This window comes from Microtus oregoni, unplaced genomic scaffold, assembly GCF_018167655.1.
Source record: "Microtus oregoni isolate MIOR12 unplaced genomic scaffold, Mior012 000005F_ref0000423, whole genome shotgun sequence".
In the NCBI taxonomy this organism is placed as follows: domain Eukaryota; kingdom Metazoa; phylum Chordata; class Mammalia; order Rodentia; family Cricetidae; genus Microtus; species Microtus oregoni.
This window is the reverse complement of record NW_024543064.1, coordinates 17,669,894-17,690,805: the sequence shown is the minus strand read 5'-3', so window position 1 is coordinate 17,690,805 and position 20,912 is coordinate 17,669,894. Positions and strand designations below refer to the sequence as shown.

The 20,912-nt window shown below is 50.9% G+C and overlaps 1 protein-coding gene and 1 long non-coding RNA gene across 7 annotated transcripts in view; one reads left to right on the top strand and one right to left on the bottom strand.

The window, feature by feature from the left end:
* Window positions 1-382: 382 nt before the first annotated feature.
* Window positions 383-20,912, bottom strand: part of Nipal3 (NIPA like domain containing 3) — a 41,554-nt gene continuing 21,024 nt past the window's right edge. For 3 of the 6 annotated variants that reach the window (XM_041651576.1, XM_041651575.1, XM_041651574.1), the window contains exons 6-12: window positions 20,157-20,302; window positions 15,869-15,965; window positions 13,708-13,843; window positions 11,822-11,910; window positions 10,837-10,900; window positions 8,839-8,933; window positions 383-4,146 (exon numbers count right to left, since the gene is read on the bottom strand). In XM_041651576.1, the coding sequence (XP_041507510.1) occupies window positions 3,947-4,146; window positions 8,839-8,933; window positions 10,837-10,900; window positions 11,822-11,910; window positions 13,708-13,843; window positions 15,869-15,965; window positions 20,157-20,302 (827 nt within the window). In that variant the 3' untranslated portion in view covers window positions 383-3,946. Of the gene's footprint in view, window positions 4,147-7,155; window positions 7,292-8,838; window positions 8,934-10,836; window positions 10,901-11,821; window positions 11,911-13,707; window positions 13,844-15,868; window positions 15,966-20,156; window positions 20,303-20,912 lie in introns of those variants that run through there. The other 3 variants (XM_041651579.1, XM_041651578.1, XM_041651577.1) reach the window with 3 other exon arrangements.
* On the top strand, window positions 4,841-8,777 carry LOC121448024. The gene is made up of 3 exons (XR_005974339.1): window positions 4,841-4,969; window positions 7,732-7,885; window positions 8,515-8,777. It is a non-coding gene; the product is annotated as an uncharacterized LOC121448024 (long non-coding RNA).

The following is a 20,912-nucleotide window of genomic DNA, read 5'->3' as shown; positions in this document are numbered from 1 at the left end:
TTACCCCTCTGGAGCCATATGTTGCTCTTGGCCACAGTGTTTTAGCACAGTAACTGAAAGGGGTGTGGCTCTGCGGTAGAACATTCGGGGCTAGTGAGATGGCAGGTAAGGGCACCTGCTGCTAAGTCTGTCAACCCAAGCTTGATGCCAGGCACCCACATACATTGTGGAAGGAGAGAACTGACCCCCAAAAGTCCTCTGGACATGCGGGGCACACACACACACACACATTCACACAATATAAAACCTTAGTTCCTCAGTCACACTAGCCATGTTTAGAGTGCTCAGTAACCACGTGTGGATGGCTAGGCAGAACTGATATGGAACATTCTACTAGGCAGCTGCTGAAGTATTAGCTGAACACAAGACTCAAGCTCCAAAGTACTGTTTGGAATTTTAATTAAATACCACTTTATAATGTTATCTGCACACAGTACACACATTCTTTGTGAACTAACACATGCTGTATTAGTTTTGATGTTAACAAAATATAAGCATCTATAGACTATATTCTAGAGTGACTTCATTTACACGGCGCCTTCACTGTCAGTTAGGGCTGGGTCACATTTGAAATTTGCAGGACTGCAGGGGTGGGCAGGGCCCAGTTCTTCTCTGATGGCCATTAGCACAGTACCCTCAAGTTGGCTGGGTCCACCAGAAAGGCTCTCCCCGCACCCAGCACTCAGTTGCACACTGATGCCCCAAGCCCCGGTGCTGAAAGTGAGGGTGTCATCAGGCGGCAGTGTGGGGCCAGGGCTCCCCTCTTCTCAAGCAGCAGTCCACACGAACATTTGTTCTAATGTCTATTCAGGGACCCAGAACCCCAGGCTGAAGAACAGAGAGCCAGAATGGGGGTGGGAGAGGAAGACAAGAGAACAAACCAAGTTGAACCCACAGTTGGTGACCTGTTGGAGGTGCCTCAGGGCTGGGAAGAGGCAGCGGTGTGACATTTGATGTTTCCAGCAGAGTTCAGATGGGAGCTGGACAAGGTAGCACTCAGCCATAATCCCAGTACTCCTGAGGCTGAGGCAGGAGGACTGAGAGTTCAAGACCAGCCTGGGCTACGTATTTAACGCCTATCTTCAGGGTGAGGATGGGAAAGAATGGGAGTGAGTAGGTGCTGTTAGAGCCAGGAGTGAAATCAGTCAGGGCTGTGGGTAGGAAGTGGGCAGTCCTGTAGTCAGCTGACTATCTGATGACACCTAGGGGCAAATCAAGGCTTCTAGGACAGGGTGGGAACGCTGGAGACAGGTCTCCCAGGCCCTGCCCCATCTCCACTCAGGAGCTCAAAGGCCTTTCTGCTCATCTCTCACGGTTCAACTTGTAAGATGGTGGCCACCATCTTCAGCCTAGAAGCCATTGCGTTCCTGGGTGGCACTGCCCACCTCTTCTGCATTTGCCTGCAGTTACAGTATACCTGTATCTCAGGTTGGCCAGGGCTAAACAGCCCACAGAAGAGGGAAGGGAGGGGCAGAGGGAGGCTGGGCACACATGCCATGCCCAAATGATGGGTGCCCACTTGGGTTGCCATGCTTAACCTCCCTGCTCACCCACTTCCCGATCCCTGTCAGCTTCAGACCTCCCTCCTGCTATGCACCCCAGAACAGGTACTATCAGAACAGAAACAAGATCTGATTTTAATTCTGTTCCTAGGGACCTGGGGCCTGACCCTGAGGGTGACTTAATATTCCATCTCCTGCCCCTGCTTCCCCCCCCAATCCCACCCCAGAACAGGGTTTCCTTTCCAGTAGGTGGTGGCCCTGCTAGCCTCTTCCTCACAAATCTTCTGTGGCTCCCGCACTCTCTAGAACACATGCCTCTGACAGCTAGTTAAGCCTCGAGAGGAGTCTGCCTTCACTGGCTCCTCTTGGACGTGTGGCAAATCCTCCTGGAGGAAAGAAAAAGCCTCCCAGCGGCCGGGACCACCAGTGTGAAGCCATCCACGACTTCCATTGCTCGTCTTCTTTCTTCTTTTGGGTTTTTTGAGACATGGGCTTCTCTTTGTAGCCCTGGCTGTCCTGGAACAGTAGACAAGGCTAGCCTCAAACTTAGAGATCTGCCTGCCTCTACCTCTCGAGTGCTGGGACTAAAGGCGTGCAGCACCACGCCGGGCCTCACTGCTTGTCTTTTGAGGCTCTTTGACAACCCTTGGCTCCAATCTCTGACTTTGCAAAGCTGCCCGTTCCCTTGAGAGCTCTCTAGTCTTAGCTACACTTGCCAGTACCCATGAATGCGTGAAAACCACCTCCACTTCTGAGCACCCTCTGGTACTGGGACCAGCCTCATGAAGGCCTCTGTCTATCCTTCTCTGCGGCACAGCCTGCCCCGGAGGGCAGAGCTCCGTGCGTGTAGTTCTGTGAGCTAATCACATGGTAAAAAGCCCTCCAGTGTGACTGAGCCACGGAGCCTTTGCTCTGCCGCCGTCTCTACCTCAGGCATGTAAGCCACAATACAGACATGGTCAAGAGGAAATACAGACGTGGTTAGGGACTCTGTGCCAGATGGCGTCATTCTGTTTGGGTGTGAAGAGCTGTGGCGAGGATGGCTTATCAACACTGACCTATTAACACTGTCACCTTAGAGCGGGGTTTACTGAGTAGAGACTGCCCTAGGTCCTCTGGGGCCATCCAGCTTGCCTGCAGAACCCAGAGAGGGTAAGAAAACTGGAGGTGTGAACCTTCTGGTAGGGCTGTGTAGACACTCTCTAGATTTAGTGGCCCATGAGGAGGTTTCTAAGGGAGTAGGCTTTCTGGGTTCTGGGATTCAAGATCTCCTGTGATGCCCACTAATAATGCAGACTCTTGGGTCCCACTCCAGGTCCCCTGAGACAGGTCACCAGAGCTCGAGTGAGAAACCGGCATTTTAAACAAACCCCTATGGGATTCTGATGCCCTTAAAAGCCTGCAAGCCTCTGCCTGCCACTCTCAAATGTGCACATCGGTCCGGAAGTGGGGGTGGGGGTGCTAACCATGATATAGACAAGGAAAAAGCTGCAGACCTGTGTGTGAGAAACGCCTGCTCAGCCTGGACCCAGCTCAGGGCCGGAGACCCCGGTGCTCCAATGATGGGAAACAGGAGGTGAAGCTTAGCTATTTAGCGGTCTTAAAGGAACGGAAGGGGAGGAGATGGAAGTGGATCCGTGTGAGGGCTCCAGATTCTTCCCAGGAGCCAGATGTGCCAGAGAAAGAGTAGTCTGTCCTACTCAGGCCTCGGCACATCCCGCGAAGCTGGCAGGAAAGTCACCGAGCCAGAAATCACCAGGAACCTCTCTATCAGTTTGAAGCAGAGAGGGTTGAAAGCCCCCTCCCCTTGCCTTACTTCTGTCCCCCTCACCCTCTGTTCACTCGACTTCTTTGGAGGGAGGAAACAATGAAATAATCTTCACAGGACTTGAACCAAGCCGGTTTTCAGAGCAGGCCCAGCAGGAACTCACCAGCAGGTCTTCACAGAAGGAAGGCCCGTGCACACCACCAAGGTGCAGACGACAGCTTGTTCCACTCAGGGCTGGCCCTGCTGGGCTCAGCAAAAGGGACACCAATATAGTCACAGACTCATGAGTGTGCCAGGTAGAGCTGAGGCATGCGTGGTGGTAAAGGAAGACCGACGGTGGGGGTCTCCAGCCTTTCGCTGGACGTATAAAGAGGGGGCTGACTCTGTCTTGCCTTCGCTCTAGGGAATGTGTGGTAGGCTGCAGCCACTACCTAAGCTCACTCAACCCCCACCAGGCTAACCTGCCATACAGCCCACCTGGCATGCTCCCCAACAACTTGAAATGTCTTCCAAGGCCAAGGACATTGAATGGCTTCTCTGCCAGAGACAAGGGCCTCCCAAGATCATCTTACAGAGTTCTCGGTTTAAAACCAGGATACTTGAAAGGCAGGTTGGACAAAAGGGCGGAGCCATGGGGGGCGGGGCTGTGGGCAATTATGCCCCCAAGGGAGGCAGATCACTGCTTGTTGGTGTGCTCCAGGACACGGTAGGGAACCCCAGGGGTGCTTTTGGAGCTGTGCTCCTCCTGCATGACGGGCAGTGTGGCCGGGGTGTAGATCTCAGAAATGCTGTCATTGTTTTCCAAGGCCCCGTAGGAGAAAGAAGCTTTGAGGTCGGGCTGGACCGTCGTTCCCTTTGCATGCATGTCCGGCATACCTGTAATGACATCCATGGCCCCAGTCATCACGTGGGAAGGGAGGCTGAACTTTCCACGCTCCCCCCACAGACCCTCCCAGAGCTCAGGAGCCAGTCAAGTGCAGTCCTGATTCCCCAGCTGCTTTAGAGTTAAGAGGAAATGCTCCTGTTTACACAGCAGGAAGGAAGGTGTTGGCATCCTGAGTGGCAGGTGGGCAGGGCAGGACACGTGCCCCGGACGTGGTAGATGCCACTTTGCTGTTGAATCAACTCAGGGATCCAGGAAGCTTACTTAGCATTGAGGAAATAGGGCGACTTTTGTACCCTGGAGACTCAGCAATGAGAGTAGCATTGTGATGACTGGAGGGAGTGTTTGACCTTTGACCTGATATTCCATATCTCTAGGTAGGGCGAGGTCTGATTTCTATTACATTTATGGGAAACAAAGACCCAGTGTTGTTGTTGTTGTTACTGTTGTGTTATTACTGTTTTGAGAGACAGGGTCTTTCTTTATAACCCTGGCTGACCTGGAACTTTCTAAGCACATCATCACGTTGAATTAACTGTCTCTGCCTCCCAGATGCTAGGGTTAGAGGCCTGCACCGCCAATGCCTGGCTTAAGGAACGTAATCTTCAATTCCTGTGACCTTTTCCTACAATCCCTCCAGGAGATCACGTGGGGGCCAACTCGTTCCCTAACTAAATGCCAAGTGTCTCCTGCGAAAGGATGGGAACAGCTTGTCTCTCACTGCCTGGCACACCCTCCGCACTGGGCTAACACTACACGGCTGGAGACCAACGCCAGCAGTAATGCCTGTGGCTGAGGTGTGCTAGCATTTAGAAGGTAACATATGCTGTTTCAAATGTTCACCCAATTTTGCCTCATCTGATCCGTGAGGCCGTGGAGAAGGAACAGAGAGCCACAAGCAACTTACCCGAGGGCCACAGCTGCTGAGAGGCAGTGGTAGGGTTTAGCACAAGGTTGTTTAAACTCAAAAGCCTATGTTCTTAACTGGAGTGGTATGGGGCCGCCCTACAGACTGAACGTAATCCCTAAACAACCTTAGGACAGAGAGAAACTAGCACCCTCACGTCCTGGATAATAAAACAGGTTCCAGGAGGCAGAGCAGCTCACCTAACGTCATCCAGCCAAAGAGCAGCTGGAACCCAGCCTGGGAGCCTGAAGCTTTAACATCAGCCGGAGAAGGCCTCTAGCCTCCACGTGATGCAGACACAATGGATGGTTGTCTTGAGGACCAGTTTAAGAGTCTGTGGTCTGTGCTTGGACTGTGGCTCCATCAGCAGAGGGCATGCCTGCTTGCCCAGCACACACAAAGCTTTGGTTTGGATCCCAGGCACCACATAAAATCATCCCTGTAATCCTAGCATTCAGGAGGCAGAAGCAGGAGGTTCAGAAGTTCAAAGTAATCCTCTGTCATATAGAGTCCACAGCCAACCTGAGCTACACAAGACCCCGTCTTTAAAACAAATAAGTTTATGATTTGGGGCTCATGGGCGTAGCAGGGCAGGTGAAGGTGTCTACTACTCAGGGGAGAGTTAGTTTACTGAGCACTGCATAGCTTTGAATTTTGTCAGTGCCTCCAGCCCTATGCCACCAGTCCACAAGAGTGTGATGGGTATGGGTTTGCATCGTAGAACATGGAGTATTAGGGGTATCTACTAGGGGGTCTTAGGTTTGGGTTGGGGGACCTGAGGAGGGCTCAGATTTTGACACTGTTAGGAAATGGGATACTTCTGTCCTTGGAGACCTGATTGATTCTCTTTTAGAAGACTGGACAAGGCTCAGACTGTGATATAAATCCGCATTAACTAGCACGCAAGCCAGTCTAGGAACAGCACCTCTGCTTTCTGTGGTTTGGACAGTGGCCATACTTGGTCTATGCTCAGACATGGTAACAGAGTGTTCCTGTCCATAGAGACACCTATCCAGACGAGCATGGCTCTACTGATGAGCTCTGAGGAGTGGGTTCTAGTGGGCCACGGACCACAGAGCCTGTGGAGGCTCCCGTGATCCTGACAGCCAGGGCTGCTGTTCTCTTTATCCATCTAAGAAAGCCCCTCCAGCTGTGATGTATCCTGAAGTCCTGGAATCTAAAGGCAGCAAACCAGACAGTCAAAGGCCAGATCCCATGACCAGAGAAAGCAAGTAACTGGAGAAGTGGTTCTGTTGATGACCATGCAAGTCATGTGCTAAAATCCTGGAAGTGTGTGTGTGTGTGTGTGTGTGTGTGGTGTGTGTGGTGTGTGTGTGTGTGTAGTGTGTGTGCAGGCACACAAATGTGCCTGTGTGTGCATGTGGAGGCTGGAGGTTGATGCTGAGTGTCTTCCTTGATCACTCTCTGCTTTAGATTGTCTTAAGCCAGGGTCTTTCACTGACCCTTGAGCACACTGATTAGTTACACTGCCCCCACCAGCACTAGGACTCCAGACACGCGCTGCTGGGCCAGGTCCAGATGTGGGTGCTGGGGATCCATCCATGGGGCCGCACATTTGCAGAGCAAGTATTTATGCACTGAGCCATCTACTCAGCCCAAAACTTCAAAGTTTTTTTTAAAAAAAAATGGAAGCAAAGGCAAAACTAGTCAGGCATCTACCACATCCCAGACACTGTGCCCACAGCCTTGACACATGCACCCCGCAACCCAGAGATAAGAGTGAGGGTGAGGGGCCTCGACACGCCTTATGGGGGGAAGGTGGCAGAGGGCAGAGTTGGAATGTGAATCGAGCCATGTGAACTCTATGTGTCCAGTAGGATTGTCTCAACCGCGAAAGGACAAGGTCTTCGATCTTCAGTGCCTCATTTCCTACTGAGGTCATGAGGTAAAAGAGCCACACCCACAAACTGGTCATAGAATCCTGGCTTCTAGGACCAGCCAACGTCCCCCCCTACTTCCCATCAGAGAAGTGTACGTATGCACACAGGGACATGTGTATGGACAGACACACAGTTTATAAACGCACAGACACACGGGGACATACACATACTCGCACACAGAGTTGACACCTCACCTATCTGGGATTCAGCTATCCAGCGCCCTCATCTATCCGGAACACAGCCGAGAGACAAGGAAGTAAGCAGAAGAGGCATCTGAGCAGCCAGGTTCGACGTTAACACAGTCCACGCACTGATAGCTCGAGCCCTGAACTGCCAGGAGAAACCTCAGGGCCCCACTCAGCCACTCTGCGTTCATCCACACGTGGCTGAGTCGGGCCAAATGAAAATGCTGACATGGGGTTCTCTACTCCTACTCAGGCAGGCTGGCCACAGCAAGCAGGGCAGAGGGCAGCTTAGCAGAGCAAGATAAAACAAACAAACAAACAAACCAGTAAGCGGGTGCGGCTGGGGCCACTCGACACGGGAGCACATCAATCAGTCCTGAGAACACGCTTGGGTCAAGGCATCAAAACCTAAAAGCTGAGTCATGCTGCTATGTAGCCCAGGTTGGTCTTGAACTCATGATCCTCCTGCCTCAGCCTCCCAAATGCTGGGGATTATAGGTGCATGCTGTTACCAGTGTTTAAGAACTGCTCTCGATGAGGGACTATTTTATGTGGCTGACATATGTGTTCATACTTTGTTTATAGATTCTGTGACTGGAGGATGCGTGATTATGTTGTGAAAAAGTAGAAGAAAATGCAGGCATGGTCTGGTGCCCAGCCTACCTGGTATATTGCACCTCTATGTAAGAAGCATGGCACACCATGCTCCTGAAGTCAAAAGACTGAATTCTGAAGTGGCGTGAGTAGCCGGTAGCTGGCAGGGGGATGAATCTGAACAACTTTAATGAGCTTTTTCTGTGGAGAGACCCTGGTGGTGTGGGTGCTCACTGTCCGTTCTGCGGTTATGTGCTAAGCAATCCTAGCAATCTTCCACTGTATAAGTTGTACACACACACTAAAGCAGATGCTGTTCCCTGAACCGTCTCCAGAGTGGTTTATCTCTGTGCCCTTTACAGACCCACGACACTGCTGTCTTGTCAGGGGACGCCCAGTAATGGCAGCAGAGGTCATGTTAGTGATCATTAGTAGCCTGGAGAATTTATATCAGCTAACTTAACCCAGGCTAATCCATTCTTATCTGTCCCACTCAGTTTTCCTAGCCCACCACAATCCCCACACCTCCCTATCACCTGTGTGTGGCTGAATGCTAAGTGGTTCTAGCCATGGCTAAACACCATTTGAGCTTGGGTTCCCAGTGTGAGCCCTCAATTCCCTGGAAAGTACGGTGGGGCAGGATGGAGGTTATAGTGTTGGATTTGTTCATGTTAATTTTCTTTCTCACTGACCTTTCTCTCTCTCCCTCTCTTGCTCTCTCTCTGTCGGTTTCTCTCTCTCTCTCTCTCTCTCTCTCTCTTTCTCTGTTTGCAGGCTCAGGGCCTGGTGCTGCTGATTGGAGCGACACTTGATGTAAGTCGAGGTTTTCTTTCCAAGACCCTGTGACAGACCTGGGAACTGGCAAGGGGTTCTCAAGGCCAACTGAGGCGCCTCAGCCATCAGCTCCTCATTTGAAAGAAGAGCTTGAAAGCGATACAAACCAACAAAAAACAGGGCTAGAACTCACACCACAGCACACCTGTCCTTCACTGCGCTTCCTACACCAAGTAGCAGTCATGCTACATCACCCTACAAGAGCAGCCAGCAGGGCACGGGGGAGGCAGGAGGGGGGAGGAGGAAGGGGCGGGGCTTCGTTACCTGGCATGGCGTCCATGGAAATATAGGGCTCGAATGGAATGGCCTTCTTTCTGTTTCGCGTGATTAAGAACACACCCAGGAAGGCGATGAGGCACCTGAAGACCGGAGAGGAAGAGAAGTGAGACCAGGAGCAACCACGAGGAGGGGACTTGAGGGCAAGTGGCTAAGGGCCAGCTAAAGAGAGCGGAGACCACAGGGCAGGCAACCAGCTAGAGATACTGTGCATAACAGCTTGGGGGCGGGACAGGGAACAGGGGCCACATATCTAGAGTCCACAAACTGGACTCTATAGTGATATTTTATTTATGCTTTAATAAATAAAGTTTACCTAAAGATCAGAAGGGCAAAGCTAAGCCACTAGATAGAGATCAGCAGTGGTGGCACATACCTTTATTCCCAGGATTTGGGAGACAGAGGCAGAGGGATCTCTGTGAGTTCAAAGCTACCCTGGGCTACACACGATCAATGCAGAAACAAATCCAGGTGGTGGTGCCTCACATCTTGAATCCCAGCACCAAAGGGAATATAAAATGGGAGGAGACAGAGGCTTAGTCCGCTTAGTCTGAGGTCGCCCAGCCTTGGTAGAGGTAAACCTTCTCTAGTGGCTTGGCTGCTTTGCTTTTCTGCTTTTCGGTTGAGCCCCAATATTTGTCTCTGGGATTTTATTATTTGTGCTACAGGATTCAGAGTTGTCTCAAGTCTTCCGGGGAAATTTGTAGCATGTGGCTCATCTACTTTCCTACAGTCAGTGTTCTCAAAAGTATGCCCTTTAAAAAGCTGTATTTTTTTTTAAATTAAAAAAATTTGCTTTATTTTATGGTTTTTCAAGACAGCCTTGGCTATCCTGGAACTTGCTCTGTAGATGAGGTTGGCCTCATACTTGCCTGTCTCCCTAGGGTTGGGGTTACTGGGATTAAAGGCATGTGTCACTACCACCCAGCTCTAAAAAATTTGAATACAGTTGGTATAAAAGTCTAGCAGCACGACAATGGATATACTAGAAAGTCCCTATGTCTCCTCTCTTTCTCTCTTGCGCACATACGTACACACACACACACACACACACACACACACACACACATACACACACACAGTACATTGCTCTGGCTGGTCTGGAACTTGTTATGCAGATCAGGGTGACCTAAACTCACCTATATACCTGTTTCTGCTCCACCCGCCACCCCAGAACTGGGATTAAGGGTATGCGCCATCCCACTCGGTTTTTCTTTTCTCTCAGTGTATGGAAAGAAGCAGTTCCTCAAAATCAAGGTGCAGTTTACAGGCAGTGATGCAGAGAGCCCAAGAAGAAAGATGGACAGTCTCTATTCACGTGTGTGTATGTTCACCTACCAGGTCAAGATTGAAAGACTTCTATCCCCCTAGAGCACTGGTTCTCAACCTTTGTGATGACCTCTAACCATAAAGTTATTTTCATTGCTACTTCATACTGTAATGTTGCTAGTATTATGACTAATAATGTAACTATATGGTATGCTGGAGATCTGATATGTGACCCCTGTAAAAGGGTCATTCAACCCCCATAGGGGTTGTGACCCACAGGTTGAGAACCACTGCTCTAGACGATTCTAAGCAGCTGTGGGTAACCCTGAACTGATCCTTCAGCCTCTATCTTCTGAGCACTGGCATAAGAAGTCAGTGCCACACTGTCTGGTTTCATTCATTGCTCGGGATGGAACCTAGAGTTTTAGCATGCTAGGCAGGAACTGAACCAAATAAGCCCCAGCCCAGCTTCCCGGAAGGACCTCGGTGCCTTTTCTCTTCATGCCCCACCATGCCCAGAGTCTCTACCACCTGACTTCTCTCCCCACGAGTTACATTTATCAGAAATGACAAGAGGAGAGAAGGCTGCAGGCCTTTGAGGAGCCAGCTGCTCACTTTTGGAGCCAGCACCCTCCGGCTAGCAACTCTCTCCATTCCAGGACCAGGGCTGAAGCAATGGGTCAGGGGCAAGTCCTGGCTAGACAGAGTGGGACTCACCCCAGGGCAAACATGCAGACGTGCAGCGCTTCCTCCCCGAGGAAGTCCAGGTAGAAGATTGCACCTGCAGCAGCAAGGGAGAGAAGAGATTGGGATCATTTCCTGTGCTCACCCCTTGCAGCCTCTCGCTATTTGCTCTTCCTTGCAGGGTACCAAGGTGACCAAAAACACTAGGACTAACTCCTTCGGAGGTGACTGTCTTAGGAGGCTCTTTATATCCCCATAGTCAAACAAACTTTTGAGATAATATTCAACTGCTCCAAATAGCAAAGCTCTGTATACACTTCCTCTAATCTCATCCCTATCATTAGCCACAGGTCACAATAATTGATAATTGATAATTTCCTGCCTCAGCTTTCCAAGTGCTAGACTTACAGGCTCTAGCCACCATCCCTGGTTTGTTTGTTCCTTCATCTCCTCCTGCCCTCACCTCTCTCTCTTTTTTTTTTTTTTGTGACAGACTCTCATGTAGCCCAGGCTGGCCTCAAGCTCCTTAGGTAGTCAAGGATGACTTTGAACTTCTCATTCTGCTTCTACCTCCCAAGTGCTGGGATGACAGGTAAGGTGTGCATAGCCAGACCTGGTTATTGCAGCATGAAGGATGGAACCAGGGTTCTGTTCACACTAGGTCAACACTCTACCAACAGAACCACATCCTAGCCTCGACGACCTACACTGTTGGAGAAGCCCTGCCCAGGACCCACAGCAGGAGGAACAACGGGGGATGTTTGGATCATATATATTGCAGTTCTAGAGAGGAAGTGTTATTAGACCTGTAAAACCAAGGCTTGGAAGGTGGGTGGTTATTCCTTGAGCCACATGGTTGGCATAACGACTGTCGGAATGCAAGCCTTCATCTCCAAATCTCATGCCCTCCACAAAAACCACAGGCAGATCCAGAAAGCAGAGAGAGGTAGGCCCCCACCCCCACCCAGGTCCCTCTATTCAGGCAGGACACAGAAACCCAATAACGGGCAACTCTCACCTGCTGTGATGGCTGCCGTGGTGGACAGGATGTAGCCTACGCTGGCAATCAAGGAGGAATCATAGATCTGAGAGGCTTGACTCAAAAACCTGCAACACACAGGTACTTGGGTCAGTGGGCTAAGGGGGGTAAGAGAGGAACTTGGGGTACAAGGCAAGGCATGGGGAGGGTTTCTAGGTCTATAAGAATGGACTCTCTCCGTTACAGTGCTGGGGACCTAAAGATTTGAGGTCTGAGCTTGGCCCACAGACTGAAGCCCTTCTGCGGCATACCTCTGACTGTGTGACTGTGGCCATGGCCACACCCTTTTCCTCACCCCTGGTCCCCACCTCACTGAACTGAGCTTCTCCTGGGTCTACACACATCCCAGGACAGTCTCATGGGACTTGTCACAGCCAGCCCAATGTTGTAATTTTTTAAAATACTAGAAACATGTTAGTGGTTACTGCGATGAACGGGAGAAAGGAAAAGTCAGCTCCTATTTTGTCTGTGGCAGACACCACCTTCATGTGGGAACTGAGCCTCTGTCCAATTCCCTGTTGACATCCCAGCCAGCACTGCACAGCTGCCCGCAGGAACACTAGCCGCTAAGCTAACCGTCTGTGCACAGGCTGTATCCCTGAGACCTATGAGGGGGATTGTGGCTCTGTGTGCTGAGGGACTGTCCTGACTGGGAGACCATACGTTCCTAAGAGGTGGCAGGAGTTCTTGGTTGCCTGTGTGACCCCGATCTCTCAGCACTGAACCTGTGTACCTGGCAAAGGTTCTCCTTAGGAGGGCTATAATAGTGTTGAGGGGCTAAAAGTCCTGATAGTCAAACGGTAGCAGTGACAAAACTCATGACGTGTGTGGGCGCCAAGCTGGGGTACTTCGGGCAGATCTGTGGGTCTCAGCTGCATAGGGTGAAGCTGAACCCCAGAGCAGCCTTGTGGGACTTGGAGGAGCAGATGAAGAGGGGCTCAGACTAGGAACCTGATGCTTAAATTCAGCCCTCAATTTATCATGTCCTAGCTTTAATCTCCCTCTGCCTCCCAACACGGGACAGACAATACCATCTCCAGCCAGCCCCGCAGGGTGCTGTGAACATAGGTGATCTGAAGATGGAGCCCCCAGCAGCAGCAGCAGCTGCTGCGATGGCCCTCAAGGTCAGGGTACTGAGCTCAGGCTAGACCTAGGAACCTGACCTTCAGGCTGGCTCAGCCTCACCCACCATCTTGAATCCTGACTGACTCAGGTTGTCACCTAATATTCATGGAGTACCACTTCCTTCTAGTCCTCTGGCGGGAAGGGCTCTAGGACTCAGACGGGGAAGGGGGCAGGACTGAAGCCTGCTCTCAGGGTTGCAAAGCTTCACATCACCCATACTCAGAGGTAGAAATGAGCGTGCACTCTTTTCTCTGTGAGGGCCGGGGCCGAGTTCTCGAGGACAGGAAATGACAACTCTGTTTCTCCAAGCAAGCGCCTCCTCGGTGACGGCAAGGCTTCTTCTCAAGTTCCCATAGGGCAGATGACAGGCTGCTTCTTATTTTTTTTTTTTTTCGAGACAGGGTTTCTCTGTGGTTTTGGAGCCTGTCCTGGAACTAGCTCTTGTAGACCAGGCTGGTCTCGAACTCACAGAGATCCGCCTGCCTCTACCTCCCGAGTGCTGGGATTAAAGGCGTGCGCCACCACCGCCCGGCTGACAGGCTGCTTCTTAAACTTTGAGCACTTGGGACAGGGAGGGATGTGTGTGTGTGTGTGTGTGTGTGTGTGTGTTTGGATTCCACTCCCTGCCCCAAGAGTTTATCTCCACCCTGATGCTAAACTGGCTCCCTGTATGCTCCGGCTGCCCTACAACTTCTCAACCAAATGAAACCAGGCCCCAGAGTGGAGGAAATGCAACGCACGTGGCCTGATAGACGGCAGTGGCCACCATGCACACGAACATCACGTAGAAGATCGGGTAGTCCAGCTGCAAGTTGCCTTGGATGGACAGCACCAGCATCCCCGACACAGCCTTGACCGTCACCACCGTCATGGAACCTGAGGAGAGCAAGCAAGGTCCTGAAAGGACTTGGGGGCAGAGGTGGGAGGTTCACGGAGCTCCCGTGGTAAGAAGACACCATTGGCTAGGTCTACTTTGCCCAGGACTCCCTTAGCTGGGCTGACAAGTCAAACGGAGGGATGTGAGGTGCTCACAGCTCTTTCAAATACCACGTCACTATACCCTAATGGGCAGCAAGTTCAGATCTCTGCCCCAGACGACATGACAGTGGGCGGGAAATGGCTCTCTGAACAGACGCGCAAACTTCCCCTGAGCACCAACTTCATGGTAATCCAGGATAACAGGTGAGGAAAGAACTCAGGAATGGGAGCTTCATAACGCTCAGTCACGTGCATTTGCCAAACTGGAGGTAGAAAAAAACGACCGGGGTAAGGGACAAAGGAAGCCACAGCCCCCACTGAACTGCATTGCTTCCCTCTGTCAACTGCCTCAGTAGCGTTCTCCTGCCGGCAATCCAGCACGCCGTGCCTTCTGGGCCCCGCGGCCACTGCACTGGTCTGCAGGCATGGGAAGCCCCTGAAGTCACGCTTGAGGCACCGTACTGTCCACACTACCAAACAGCAGATGGGCCATGAACGACGGGATGTTGACGACTTCGGTACTAACCACCACAAAGTCACAAAGGGACGGGAGACTGCTTATGCTGCAACTTGGGTACACCTAAGAATGTTACGTTCAAACGAGCCAGTTACAGAAAGGCCTCATAGGGCCAGGTGTGCAGTGTGCACCTGGAATCCCAGCACTCAGGAGGCTGAGGCAGGAGGATCAAGAGCTCAAGGCTAGCTGTCTACAAAACAAGATTTTTTTCCCCCTAAGCTGAAGATGTTGCTCAGTCGAGAGAGGGTTTGTCTAGCATTCACAAAGCCCTGGGCTCCGTCCCCAGCACGGCCTAAACAGGGCGGGATGCAATCCCAGCACTCAGGAGGTGCCAGCAGGAGGATGAGATGTTCAAAGTGGCAACACAGGGATTTCAAGGTCAGCCTGGGCTACCGGGAACCCAGTCTCAATACAAACAAATGAAGAGCCACGTTAGGAGCCACATTAGGATATAATTCCAGTTACGTAAGATGTTCATAGAGATGCATTTATACACAAAAGGGAGGTTAGTGGTCGCCTGGAGCTGGGGAGATGGGTGATGGGAGTCATCAGTACTGAGTACAGGGTTTATTTTGGGGTGTTCTACAATTAGATTGTGGTTGTGTGAGTCTATGACTATAGGAAACCCCACTCAAGGCTTCCCTTGAGCAGAACCACGTGGCATATGAATTCTATCTCAATAAAACTGTTTTAAAAAAGTAGATCAGAATAATGCCAGCCTGTGTTCAGTGACAGACATCTGCATGGTTTGGAGGGGGCCTGTCACTGAGGTGTGATGGGGGGAATAACATGTGGGTACCTCTGCCCATATCAGTTCACCGTCCTCCCAACACTGGGGTATTTTCCTTGTCGTGTTGTGTAGAGGAGACACCAGACGGCCAGCCCTTTCTCCTGCTCTGTTGGACACTGAGTGACTAGCAGCATCTTTGCCTCAGCCTGAAGGCCATCTCCGGCCTCAGCACCCATCCCTTGAAAGGAAGGAAAACCTGTCTGTTCTGGCTCCATACCTGCCCTCTGACCACACAGCGCTTTGAGGATACTGCTGGACAGCTCTGAGGTGACCTCTGACCTCACCTAGCTTACCCTCCTTCCATTCCTTCTCCTGATGGGTCACTGCCCACACTCAGGTGGCTGTGATCCATGTGTTTGCTCACTTTTCTCTTGTTGAAGACGGTCCTCTCTGAATCTCCACTGGGACTTTAGTTCTGGGCACTTGGAAGACTCGAGACTTGAGCCGGAGTGCAAGAAATGTTAGAAGACACCTCGGTCAGCCAGGCCCAGCTCCCTGTGGCCACCTGTAGAGTGACCGTCTTGAACTGGCCTCAGGTAGCTTCTGTATGCAGAGCCGACAGCCTTGAGCAGGGTTACCGGGGGTGACAAAGCCCCATCACCCAGAAACTGCTTACCAAGCAAGGCCACCAGGAGGAGAATCACGATGATGCTGTTGGCATTCTTCTCCTTGTAGAAGTACAGCAGCAGGCAGAACAGGACGATCGCCACCAGCTGCGGAGGACATCAGTGGTCACCAGGCATGTAGTCAGGAATCCAATGTGTGTCCCTGTCCTGACCAAGCCCAAGTATGTGTGTAGCGGATCAGAGAAAGAGGAAGGCAACTGTTGGGTCCAGCGGCACACTTAGGAGGAGCTGAGAGGTCAGGGCCGGCTCAGACTGCACAGTGAGTTCAAGACCGGCCTGGGGAACTCAGGGGCTATCTCAAAATATGAAAAGACAAAAGTGGTTGGCACAGACAAATTTCAGAGCACTTTCCAGGGACATCCAGGCCCAGGGTTCAATATCCAGTAATAAAAACCCAACCCAAACAAAGACGACAACAAAAAAAGCAAAATGCTACTCCCAAGTGAGACACATACTTGGGGAACCATTTGGTCAAGTAACAGTAGCACGCTCTGTGTCACTAGGCCTCAGCTGGGTGCAACTTCCAGAGAAAGAGGAAGGCAGCTGCTGCTGAGTGTGGTGGCCCTGGCCTGAAATCCTGGCACTTGGGAGGCAGAGGTGGGAGGGTTTTGAGTTATCGGTTAACCTGGGCTATGCGGTGAGACTGTGTCTCAAAATATAAAAGAGGAAGCTGAGTGGAGTTTGGGAGTCGTAGGCTGTAGTTGTGTCTGTCTCTAAATTGCTTGCGTGACCATAGTCAAGTCTACACATCTCCAAATCCCCGCTGCCTCCACTCACAGGGCAACAGTCAGCACTATGCTGGCTGAACGCTGCCCACAGGCCAGACGCCACTCCCAGCATGGCTGTCGCGTTCAGCTCCTTACACCAACACAGTATTGTGAAGTGGGGACCATTACAACCCTTGTAGCTGATGGCAGAGGCAGGATTTGAACCTGGGCAGCCTAAGGGTCCATATCCTTTCCCAATAGACCATGCTGTCTGGGGCTGGAGGCCCAGAGTCCTGTATGGAAAGCGACTTCAGCAACAGAAACTCCCTAGTAGCTAATTCTAAGCTTGCATTGTAAGACTGTTTCCTGGCCACCATCAGCCACCAGTCCTTTCTACTCCTTAAAGGCCTCGGTGAGTGACGGTATGACCCGTAAAAGGAAGCCAGCCCCAGCACCTGGCATTGCTAAGAAAACTGTGATAATGGCTCAGCTCCCCTTGCCAACCCCAAACCCACACTAAAGTCTGTTCATACCCAGAACTAATGTGGGAACATCAACAGACATTTTAAAGTGAGACTTCAAGATGTCCTTGTAATTGGAGGCCATTAACTCAAGCTCTCCCATGTCCGCCGTGACCTGCGTTCCATCTGGTGATTGTCTTACCTAGTTGTTACCAGTCTGGAAGCGAGTCTTGTGTTTTAGGAAGAAATCATGCACCCTCCACGAGGTTACTGGTGGGTACCCCATCACATATGTGCAGACTGACTCAGTAACACTCCTGAGGCTGTGGGGAGGGCACCCCAGTTTTCAGCTATTGCCTGACTCTTTGTGACTCACCAGTGAAGGTGAGGCCAGCACCTGGTGTTAAAGCCTAAGACGGCCGTGCATGTGTGGGCGTCTCAGGAAAGACCAGGACTGCGAGCTGAGCTCAGTGACCTTCCATACCTACAATGCCCAGCGTGTAGGAAACCCCCTAGAGACGTATTCTTTGAGTTTGATTTAATCCCTTCAGCGGGTGGCACTGCCACACTGTCAGGCCTGGTGAAGCCACCCAGCCCTTCACAGAGCATCTTCCATACTCTGGGTGACTGCTTTGCAGCCTCATGTTGCACCCCGACAAACCTAAGTCTAGTCACTTTTGCTATTTCAGAGAAGAAATGAGACTTGCCACATAGCACACACAGGATTTGAGGCCAGCTCTCTCAGAGTGAGAGGCCCGTTTGGGGGTCAGGCTCTGCTACAAGTTTCTGTTGGGGGTTGCTGGAGTTAAAACTGATAGAGTTCTGGACTCCTGGGATTCCACCCTCTGTTTCCTGGGCTATCTGACCGCTCAGAGTTTCAATGTCTCCATCCGTGAGACTGGGAGGAAAACAGCTTAAAGCGGTGTGAGAATGCGAGACATAGAAACCCATTTTGCACTGTGTTGGCACGAGGCCAGCTCACAGCAAGCAAACGCTGTGTGAGCACCAGGGCTGTTCTCTGTTTAGTGTGTTTGTGTATCTGAAGGGGAGCTAGCACTGACGGGTGGGAGGGTCCGCTGGGTTCCGCCCCTGGGGGCTCTGTCCCCTGGCTTCCCATCAGCTGTGTGATACAGGGAAAAACAGCATTCTTAAATTGTTTAATTCTGAACTTAAAAAAAGCTGTTTAATTTTAATTAACTATTTTTTTATTTTTATTTTTTGAGACAGGGTCTCCAATCCAAGCTGGCCTTAAATTGGCTATGTAGCTGAGGAGGGCTTTGAACTCCTGATCCTCCTACTGCCATCTCCCAAGTGCTGGAATTACAGGTATGTGCCACCACACCCAGTCTGTGTGGTGCTGAGGATCCAGCCCAGGGCTTCATGTATGGTAGGGAAGAACTCTGCCAACTGAGCCATATATATATATATATTTATATTATATAATTATTAAATTATAATATATTTATATTACACATATAAACATATTACTATATATTTATATTATATATATTTATTTTTTATTTTTTTTTTGATTTTTCAAGACAGGTTAACAGTATAACAGTCCTGGCTATCCTGGAACTTGCATTGTAGACCAGGCTGGCCTCGAACTCACAGAGATCTGCCTGTCTCTGCCTCCCGAGTGCTGGGATTAAAGGCATGTGCACCACCACCGCCCGGCCTGGCATCTATCTATATTTTTAACTCCCTCTTTTATTATAAAAACTTTTTCTCAACTTACTTTTTATTTATTCTTTGTGTCTTTCACTATATGCCTCCCAATCCCACCCATCCCCTCCCCCCCAAAAAAATTAAAATTTAAGAGAAGAAAAAAAGAAGAAGGGGAACATTTTGCCATTGAAGCTGCAGCATGACACAGTGAGTCACATATACATACGAGTGTTCATTGCAAAGAATCACTGGTCTGGATCGAGGCCCTGGTCTCTGCTACACTATTGAGGCTGGAACCTCATTGGGACTCCTCCAGGACATCCTGTTGTTGACCTGTGTGGTGGAGGTCCTGCAATCCTGGTCTGCAGGACCACTCCCTGCCACTCCCCACACACACCATGCTCCAGCAGATCACAGATGCAATGGATGTTGGGGTGGGTTGACACATAACCCTGGTTCTGGGCCTGGGTGGTTGCAGGGTTGGTCAGCTCTCCCTTGTCCTCACCCCAGGGTGAGCTCTCCAGCACTGCCCTGGTTAGTTCCCCCCTTGCAGCGGTGAGCAAGGTGTGGAGTCGGTTCTTTCCTAGGCTCAGGGTCGGCTGTCCCACACAGACCCTCAAGGCCAGCTCTACTGTGTCGCCAGGTGTAACATGGGGCCACTCTCCCAAGTGCTGCAGCTGATGAGGGGCAGGGACAGCTCTTATGACCTCATGGCCAGCTCTTCCATCTGCCTCAGGCACTGAAGGGCATTGATGGGCAATGCGGGGACATCACCTCCCCACCATGCCACCACATGACAGATGAGTAATGGGGACAGTCTCCCATGCTCACAACATCGTCATAAAATCTTTAAAAGCTAGACCCACTGGCACGGGTCTGTCATTTCAGCTACATGGGAAGATGAAGCAGGAGGATCAGGACCTTAAGGCCAGCGTGGGCTACACAGAGAGTTTAAGGGTAGCCTGGGCAACTTAGCGAGCTCCTGGTTCAAAATTTAAGAAGTAAAAAGAGAGCCAGGAGTGTAGTTCAGTGGGGAAACTTGCCTAGCATATGTGGATCCCTAAGTTTCATCTCTAGTGCCACAAAAAATAAAAATAAAATTAGATGCACGATATTAAAATTTTGGACACAGAGAGATGAAGTGGAAATAAAATCTACATCATAATTTCATCTCCCAGCGACAACTACCCAGAATTTGTTCCACCTGTCCTTCACAGACACAGACTGTGCGTACGCCTTCACAGCCCTCTGAAAACCCAAGATTGGCGGTGACCACAGATGGATTTGGATGGTGCCCAGGACAGACATGGCCCCAGCAAGCCATGTGTATCCGGCATGTTCAACTGTGCCTCAGTGATCCCAACTGCTGGCCTTGGGGTTCGGCGACCAGGACGTGACCCTCTTTTAGTCTATTCAAGCAGAAGGATGGGACCTTCACTTACCATGTACAGGAGAAAAGGCCAGCTCACCAGGTGCCTGGCAATGTTCTCGCCTGTCATTTTCTCGTGACTATTGGGTGCAAATGTCACTAGCAGGTAGGTGCCCACGATCGCCAAACCACAGCCAACAAAGGACAAGACATAGCGCCCTGTGGGGAAGGAGGGAAGATGGTCAGGGGTTCAGGGCATGAGCCAGGTGCATGGCGGTGGTGGTGGTGGGGTCCTTGGCAAGTCAGGGCAGCCTCTGCCTTTGTCCTGGCTAGTTTTATCTCAACCTGACACAAGCCAGAGTCATCTGAAAATGAGGGAACCTCAATTGAGAAAATGCCTCCATAAGATCAGGCTGCAGGAAAACCTGTAGGGTGTTTTCTTAATTAGTGACTGATGGGGGAGGGGCCAGTCCATCGTGGGAGGGGCCAGCCTTGGCTGGTAGTGGTCCTGGGTTCTATAAGAAAGCAGGCTGAGCAAGCCATGGGGAATAAGTCAGTAAGCAGCACTCCTCCATGGTCTCTGCCATCAGCTCCCACCTCCAGGTTCGTGTCCTGCCTGAATTTCTGTCCTGATTGCCTTCAGTGAAAGACTGTGGGTGTGGAAGCATAAGACAAACCCTTTGCTCCCCAACTTGCTTTCAGTTGTGGCGTTTCACCATAGCAACAGAAACCATAACTCAGACGGCCTGTGACAGGCATCTGGCACTGCCTGTAGTCAGTACAAATCAAATAAAAAATGGTTTCTCGTAAGGTTTATTTGTATATTTTT